Genomic DNA, 9,563 nt, shown 5'->3' with positions numbered 1-9,563 from the left:
TAATTGTCTCTCGATATAAGAAATGAGTAAAAAAGTAATTTTGAAGTCAATATTTTAAAAAGTTATAGAATAACTAGTTTTCAAAAAACGACCCATACTTCTAAAAGAAAAAACTTAAGAGGTAAAAAATGACAACTTCCCTAAGTTTAGATACTTTAAAAAATACAACTCTAATATTCGTTTAATCAAATTGATTTTGTACTAAAAAAAAATCAAATTGATTTAATTGATTATTATTTTTCTAATAATTATTTTTCTCCAACTTTCTAATTCGTATAATCTCAAAAAAGTTCCCGAACAAAAAACTCACAGATCCAGAACATTTTTTCGATCAAGAACCACCGACAACTCTGTTTTCGTCACGGATCACTGAAGAACAAGGACTAACGAAAACATCTCCCCACAAAATTCCAAATCGACAAAATTCATAGAGTTTTCTTCTAAGTTTCTACATTAGACGCCATTTTCTATCCTCGATTCTCAGCATCCAAACAGAAAAGAGAAAAAGAAAAAGAAGGAAAAGAGACAATTAGAGGAGAGTCAGAAATCTCGTGTGGAATTGGTGCCGGCACATTGCAACCAAAGCAAAACAATTGGCGGCTCTGCTCTTGCACTGAGAATTCTCATCATTCCCTCTTCAAAAAAATAAACCTCAAATTTCAAAACTACGGAACCCTAACCCTAAACCCTAATTCGGAGATCGATTTTGCAGAGGAAACGCTTCGCTTTCGGTCAATTTATATGTAAACCGGCGCCCGTTCTTCCGCTGTGCCCTAAATTTGAACTTATGGGCCGCCGTCTGGGCCCAATTAGAATTTACTTCGGAAAATTGGGCCCAGGCCCTTTAAATCAGGGGTTGGTTTATAATTATGGAAAGTTATGGGGTTGCTTACAAATATTGCTACCTATATATTACGATAACTAGGGTTTTTTTTTCCATTGCCTTGTGAGAAGTTGCAGTAGCCGCAGCAGGGGCAGTACGGGTTCTTTCTTTCTCCTTCTCTCCGTATCGCTGATTGCTGTTTTGCTGAAGATTATTTCGCTTTGTTTCTAGTTGTGTTCGCATTTGGATTCTGTTGAGGTGTAGAAAATGCAATAACATTGGGATTTCTTCTGTTTTCTTTTGCGATGAGATTTCTGTAGTGATGTTGTTTCATGCTATGAAGTTTGTTTGTTCATATTAGAACGGCGCAAGGGTTGTTCATCGCTTTTTGGGTTTCGGGGGATTCGTTATGACAATGATCTCGCTCCGTAGCGAAGCTTTTTGAATTTTTTTATCTCTGGGTTTTACTAAAAATTTGTGTCTGCTCATAAGTAATCTCCATCGTATTTTTATGTAGGAGCTATTTATTCCAGATTCGTACAATTCTGCCACCTTATATTGTTATCTTAGCGAATGTAGCTCGATTTTTTTTACTGAGCATTCTGATTTTAGCTCGATTTATTATTTGGTGTTGATTTAGTGTTTTACTTTTTATTGATTATGGGCTTGTTTCGATATGTGAAGGAAGAACAGGATGTCTCACAGGAAATTTGAGCACCCAAGGCACGGGTCCCTTGGCTTTCTTCCCAGGAAGCGTGCTGCTCGTCACAGGGGAAAGGGTATTATACTATTTGGTTTTGACAATGTGAATTTTATTAGTCTCCTACTTGAGACATTCTCAATGTTTATGTTTTTCAATATTCTTTTTGCTTGTTTTGCAACCTGCAGTGAAGGCTTTTCCCAAGGATGACCCTAACAAGCCATGTAGGTTGACTGCTTTCCTGGGTTACAAGGCTGGAATGACACACATTGTCAGGGAGGTCGAGAAGCCGGGATCAAGTGAGTATTACTTTGTATATGACGAATGTCTTAAGTACATATGTCATTGCAATATTTATAATCAGTGCTATAATGGATAATATGGAGTGGCATGACAGTATTTGAGACTAGTTTCTTTTAATTTTGGAGAAGTTGTTGGTTCTATTTGCAAATATGTATGATGTTTTGGTTCACATATGCTTCTGTTTTCTGTCTAATTTGGAAGCTCTCTTGATTTGAATTGTATTAACTTGCCCGCAACTTGCATCAAATTCTTAATTTGGGCTTGTTTTTCTGTGTTTATTTTGTAGAGCTTCACAAGAAGGAGACTTGTGAGCCTGTAACAATCATTGAGACCCCTCCAATTGTGATTGTTGGTGTTGTTGGATATGTGAAAACACCCCGTGGTCTTCGTACTTTGAGAACTGTATGGGCTCAGCATTTGAGTGAGGAAGTTAGGAGGAGGTTCTATAAGAACTGGTGCAAGTCCAAGAAGAAGGCTTTCACTAAATATGCCAAACAGTATGAAACTGATGAGGGAAAAAAGAATATCCAAGGGGGTCTTGAGAAGTTGAAGAAATATGCATCTGTTATCCGTGTCTTGGCACATACTCAGGTAATGAAATAGAAGTTATAGAACTATAATTATGTATTTATGTAATAGGGTTTGCTCTGGAATTTGATTATTTCTCTTGCTCAAATGAAAATGTTTCTAATTACGACTTCTGTTTGCTGTATCTTTTTCCTTATTAGTTCATCATTATTTCTTGCTTTTGCTCAACATTGTTATCTATCTAAATTGGTTGTTGGGTGCAAGAGATGTTAACTATAAATCTTTTTTTTGTAGATTACCAAGATGAAGGGATTGAAGCAAAAGAAAGCACACCTTATGGAGATACAGGTCAATGGTGGGACAATTGCTCAAAAGGTTGACTATGCATATGGATTCTTTGAGAAGCAAGTTCCAGTAGATGCCGTTTTCCAGAAAGATGAGATGATTGATCTTATTGGTGTGACCAAGGGTAAGGGGTATGAAGGTGTCGTGACTCGTTGGGGTGTTACCCGACTCCCTCGTAAGACTCACAGGGGTCTTAGGAAGGTGGCTTGTATTGGTGCTTGGCATCCTGCTAGAGTCTCATTTACTGTTGCCAGGGCTGGTCAGAATGGATACCACCACCGTACTGAGATAAACAAGAAGGTATATCGTATCGGAAAGGCAGGGCAGGAGTCACATACCGCCCTCACTGAATTTGACAGGTTAGATAACCAGTGAATTCCAAAAAGTTTTTATTGGGTGTTCTTTTATAAATATATACACCCTCTTACCTGCATTCTGCTTGATGAACCAGGACCGAGAAGGATGTTACTCCAATGGGTGGTTTCCCTCACTACGGTGTTGTGAAGAGTGACTACTTGATGATCAAGGGAGGATGTGTTGGACCCAAGAAGAGGGTCATCACCCTTCGCCAGTCGCTGCTCAAACAAACATCTCGTGTGGCTCTTGAGGAGATCAAACTCAAGTTCATCGATACTTCTTCCAAGTTTGGCCATGGTCGCTTCCAGACGACGCAGGAGAAGCAGAAGTTCTATGGTCGCCTCAAGGCCTAGAGCTTTTAACTGCCTGCCCGCTATCCTTGTTCTGGTCATTTCTGTCGCCTATGAAGTTTTGTTATTTATTTCTGTTATTTGAGGATTGAGTAGTCGAGATGTTTTTGCAACTAAACTGAAGAACTATAGCTGCCATTAATGGGACTTGATTTTTGGTTTTCTACCTTGTTTCTTTTCGATTGTGAATGTGTTATTTTTTATTTTAGCATTAGTTTAATTGGCATTGTTTGAAGAATCTCTCTCATAGTGTCAACTTTAAGGGTAAATTTATTCGTTGAGTTTTTTTTATAACTTAACATACCAGAGGGAGTCCAAACTTAAAGAGGTCTTTTTTGAGTTCAACATGTAAAATTGCTGATCAATATCAATAAATTTGTTTAAATATAGTTAAATATTATAACAAAATATTCAATAATACTCTGGTTGCTCTAATAAAAATTATATTAATCTTATTTATTTGATCTAGTTTTATTTTAAATTATCTATTATTTCTTAGAATTAAATAAATTGTCAAAAGAAAAATAAAATAAATTGAAATTTATTATTGTTTAATTACAAATAATATTAGCATAGCTCACCTTCTTATTAGCTAAAAGTAAGAAAATTGTTATTTTAGATATCTAATTCCATTATTCAAGAAATAAAATTCCCATTTTCATTAATATTCATAGCCTAGATGGGATCCTTGGTACACTCTTTGTCTTCTACATGGTGACCAACTATTTTATTTATTAGTGTTATGTGGTGGTTGGAAGGACTGATCTATGTCCGATGTCATCTTTCGACTCATTCCCACTCACCACCATCAGATTCACTCTCATGTGGAAGATTAGCGAGAGGAATCAGAATTTTGGTTTATGTAGGGTACAAAGAGAAGATTTGATTTTTATTTAACAATTACATTTTATTACAAAGTGAACTTTTTAAATAATACAGGTTGAAAAACTATTAACTTGATATCAAATTAAAATAAATAATTATATAAAATTATAACGTCTTTTACAAATGTGATAGTGATGACAAAAAGTAAATAAAATAGTAGAAGCAAAATGAACAACTATATAAAATGAAAAAAAATAGCTAGAAATAGATAAATTTTTTTTTTCTTGGATCAATTGGAAAAAAAATAGAGAAAAAATTGTCGATATATGAATTCATTACTTATTACATGTAATTTTAATTAAATTGATTTACTTATTTATAATTAAATAATTTTCTCATTTATTTAATTAAGAACATTAATAGATTTTAGAGGAGAGAATAAAAACAAAATATACACTGTAACAACTTGGGGAGTAGGGATAAAGTGTTGTAACAACCTGGGGAGTGAAATAATACTTACTATAATAAACCTGGGGAGTGAAATAATACTTACTATAATAAACCTGGGAGTAGAATAATACTTACTATAATAAACCTGGGAGTAGAATAATATTTACTGTAGCAAACTCAAATTTATAAAACTGTGAAACAAAGGTGGGTTTGTCTTAACCAAACACACCCTACTAATTCTCAAATTTGATTTCTATATTGCTTATAAAGAATTAGTTTTTTGGAATTTTGTAATTTTTTTGAGGAATTTCATGTATTTATGGGATTTTAACAAAAAAAAACTTTACTCAACCTCGAAAATTAAATATTTATTTTCTCCAATTTATTTTGAAAGTTTAGAAAAAAAAAGCAGTTGATTTTCTATTTTTATTTTGCATGAAAATTCAGTAGTGGATGTAAGAAATATAAAAATATGTATATACAACAAGGTTCGAAATGTCGATGTCGATGGAAATGTCGAGGTCCCGTTATGGAAATGTCGATGTCGACAGATATTTGGAGAAAAATCACGGAAATTGTGGAAATTAATAAAAAATTGTTTTAATTAGTAAATAAAACTTTAATAATAACTCAATTAAACTATAATTGAAAATGTTGATGACAATAGAAATATGGGAACAAGATAATGAAGATTTTTTTAATATTGTTTAATTATGTTTTATTGATAATTTATAACAAAATCTAGTATTTATTACATAAAATATATATATATATATATATATATATATATATATTATATACACACATGTATCATAGAAATTGAATGATAGATTTGAAAATTTTGTAATTAAATTTGAAAAGAAAAATATATCTTTAGGTTATAATTAAAAAAATTAATAGGAATAAAAATCATAAGGTTAATACTAAAAATTGAAATAGAATTATAATAATATTATTATTATGATTAGAAGAAAGAAGGAAAGAAAGAAGGAGAAAGAGAGAGGGGAAAAAACAAAGCAGCTCATCCTATCTCGTGTGGGATTCCCACATCGGTAAAACATTGAGGGGGCCTACTCCTCTCAAGTACCATCCCTTTCCCACATGGGGAATGAGCTGGGCCCTCTTTTATGGGCTTGAGTTAAAGTTTTTCTTTTTAAATCGATATATTGCAAATAGCGACGAAATGTCGATATTTCGACGATATTTTATTATATCGTCGATATGGGAGGAAACCAATTTTCCCCCCACGTGTAGATGTTGAACCATTCGATACGTCGACATGTCGATGTGTTCTGCGGCATTTAGAACCGTGATATATAATTATAAATTGCACAATATCATGATTTTCTATCATACAAATAATAATTAACTTACAAATAAATTAGATCTTCCATATCATCTTTTTTTTTTTATCAACAAAACCACGAACGAAACTAAGAGCCAGCAAAACAAAAATCACGGGTCCTAAAAGCCCGATAGTCATCTTCCCAAACGGAAAGAATAGGGGAGGGGCATTCTTCCAACCATATTCCATAAATTTCAGCATCTACAACCATCCTAGCCAAATCAAGCGCAACTCTGTTGCAAGAGCAAGAAAGTAAGAGAAAATTCACAAATTTTAGGAACCGAGTAAGATCGATAATATCTTTCACAATCCAACCCAGCTCGAATCGTCTGCCTGAGGGTTCTTAATTTTCATGACCACTTGAATAGATCCGACTCCACCTCAAAATTAAAGAAGCCAAGCTCAATCACTTCCGTCAAACAAGCCCGAATAGCTATCCCTTCTGCCGGTGATAGATTTAGAAATTTTTTTGAGGGGGGCTTCATACTAATTTATTCATAAAAGTGTGATTTCAAATCTGGTGCAGTGGTAAACGTTTTGGACCTTGGTACCACCTACCAGAGATCTCAACTTAGAGCCTTGTGCTTGTCATTCCTCAGCCCAGAAAACGAGCTTTGGTTATATATAGGAATCCAGTAGCCTCCAAGAAATGACAATCAGCAAAATACTTTCCTTTTAAAGTCCTCGCCAAAAGTGACAAAGGGTTGGAAAGAATTAGCCACCCTTGCTTAGCAAGCAAGGACTGGTTAAACAACTTAAGATCTTGGAAACCTAGCTCTCCTTGCAACTTTGAAACACACATATTTTTTCATTTCGCCCAGTGTATTCTCCTTTTCTCCTTATCATCACTCCACCAGAACTTTGCCATGATTCGATTGCACTCATTAATGAAACTAATAGGAAGACGAAAACAACCCATAACATAGGTTGAAATAGCTTACACCACAACTTTTATAAGAATCTCCTTCCCCCGTAGAGAAAGGTTCTTGTGATCTTCCATGTCATCTAATAATTATAAATTAAATGAAATGTATATCTATATTATCTATATCTATATTATAGATAAATGGGGGCTTGGACGAGAATCTTTATCTTCCATTTTCCCCTCATCTTTTCAATACATACCTATTTTGTCCTTCAAATTTCTATGATACACGATTGTTCGGGTTAAAGTGTCGGTTGAGAGAAGTTAGTTCAAAAGGTTAAAGTGTCTGTTGAGAGAAGTTAATTCAAAAGAGTTGTGACTATTCGATGAAGTGATGCGTTCATCTGCACATAGGTGTGATTGCAAGTCATCTATAAAAGGAAAAAATCAAATGAATTGCTTAAATTATTTTCATGTAGACGATGATGAAATTTTAGAAAAAACACATTCGAGCATACAATAACTGAAATGACGTAAATCCCACAGCGGAAGCAGGGATCTTTGTTCTTGAATTTTTGGGAACAAAACCCACAAATGAAAAAGGAAAATACAAGGGAAAGCTTTCCTTTACTTTTGAAGAACCGTTCTTCAAGAAATCACCAACGAGCACCACCACCGATCTTCCCGCTATCCTCTGGGAACGACGATCTCGCTTGTGGGAGCTTTGATTTGGAAAACAAGAGGGAATTAAGAGAGAGCCCTTGAGAGAACAAAATCTTGGTGTGATTTTTCTTTTTCCCGTTTGTTTTTTTTGTGTGCAGAACAGTTCTGCAAAAAACCAGAGCCCACGTCATCACAAACCACCTACTTCCCTGCAATTAAGTAGGGGAGTGATAAATATTAATATTAATTATATTAATATTAAATTAATTCTTAATGAAATAAATAATTAAAATTTAATTATTTAATCCCAAAATAAAATCATATTCTAAAGCAATTCTTCCATATAACCTATAGTTGTAATGTACATCTTATGCACATTATTTTTAACCTATAGTTTTAATATGAATCATATTCATAGTAATTTTATTTAATCTCATTCAAATAATTTCTCTCATAATATATATTTTTAATTAGAATTAACTATATATATTATAATGTATCAACATACATATATAATCTCTCGAGCAATTTGAATATTTCAAATTTTTCTAAAAAAATTTGATCCTCGTTTTACCCGTTGTGAACTAGCAAGGGGACCTAATGGACCTACAGATCAGAAGCTCAAACGATACAAGATTAATCGGTCAAACTCATTAATCGAGTTAATCAACATTCATTAACTACGGGTCACTCCACTAAAAACCCGCAGTTGCACTCTTCTCACTGCAGAACGTTTTTGTGTCCACGGATATACGACCATTAATGACAAGTCAATCATTCACGAGTGCTTGTAACTCAAGCTGGGTCAAATTACCGTTTTACCCCTCAGTTACATCTTACTCCTAAAATACCACTGCTCCTCTAATGAACAACCCGGTTATGGTCCGACCAATAATTGGAAGTCCCTCTCGGACCCGTGAGAGGGTGAGGCCCCTTGTTCAAGTCCCGGAGTCAGCATTTAAAAGAACACTCATCTACTCCCCGAGAGTCGGGGAGGAAAGAATTCCATCTCGTGAAGTTATGTTCCCAGCTCTCCACTTGGTCTGGTCCCCAAAATGGTAGGAATATTGAGTCGGTGACTTGGGCCACTCTCACCCATACAGATCAAAGGACGAGCCCTAATGGGCAGGAGTCCATAACTCACTCAAGATTGAGAATGAGTTGCCTGGGCATCCTATGAAATAGCAATCTATTAGCCAACGACGTTACATCTAAAAATCGACTATTTCGTGGTCCGGTCTTATACAAACTCATTATTTAGGATACCCCCACTCGCATGTCTCCACATGAACAACCTGGATCGGGTCGTCTATAACATTTACAAAGTGGGTCATATCCATAGTGTTACCAGGATAAGGTACCCAGCCTTATCCATATACTATAGACCATTTAGGTTATTCCCGGGACATTATCCACTTGTATATCGAGATTATATCAATATATATCCAGTATATATATTATCCCAGTTCCATGATGATAACCTTGGATGTTTAGTTTATTGGATTTAGACAATTGTAATGAATTGAACAACAATTTTATTGAATATAAATTTGTTTTTACATAAATACAAACTACGAGTTTAGGCCAACACACCCAACAATAACATCATTTTCTTTCACTTCATTTGGTGTAAAGGAAAAAAAAAAGTTTCATAAAAAAAGTGGGTATACATTTTAAAGCCTAAACATAAATATATCATGATTAACCAGTTCGTGATCAAGATCCTTTCAATTATATTTTTTTTAATAGATTTTCATGTTATCAACGTCCAATTTATTAACATATTTGATCTTTAGTAGTTTTTTTAAAGTCAACTTATATAGTTCTTAAGAAATTTATTTCATTAATTTTTCATTTTGAAAATCAAGTTTTTTAACAATATCAAACAATTAACTATTGGGTAACAATTTTAATTTACATATTTCAGTTAAATTTTAATAATCTATACGTTCTCTATCATTTTTCTCTATTTCATTATTCTTAAAATTCATATCAAATATTTAATATTT

The 9,563-nt window shown here is 33.9% G+C and overlaps 1 protein-coding gene across 1 annotated transcript; it reads left to right on the top strand.

Annotated features, from left to right (window-relative positions):
* Positions 1–835: 835 nt before the first annotated feature.
* LOC111022987 (large ribosomal subunit protein uL3) lies at positions 836–3,572 on the top strand. The gene is made up of 6 exons (XM_022300323.2): positions 836–977; positions 1,508–1,602; positions 1,712–1,822; positions 2,113–2,417; positions 2,649–3,058; positions 3,151–3,572. Exons 2-6 carry the CDS (start codon positions 1,518–1,520, stop codon positions 3,407–3,409), a joined length of 1,170 nt encoding a protein of 389 aa, XP_022156015.1. The 5' UTR covers positions 836–977; positions 1,508–1,517; the 3' UTR covers positions 3,410–3,572.
* Positions 3,573–9,563: the final 5,991 nt, after the last annotated feature.

The sequence above is a fragment of the Momordica charantia genome (assembly GCF_013281855.1).
Source record: "Momordica charantia cultivar OHB3-1 chromosome 11 unlocalized genomic scaffold, Mcharantia_2.0 BLBB01000011.1, whole genome shotgun sequence".
NCBI lineage: Eukaryota > Viridiplantae > Streptophyta > Magnoliopsida > Cucurbitales > Cucurbitaceae > Momordica > Momordica charantia.
This window is presented reverse-complemented; position numbering and strand designations above follow the sequence as displayed.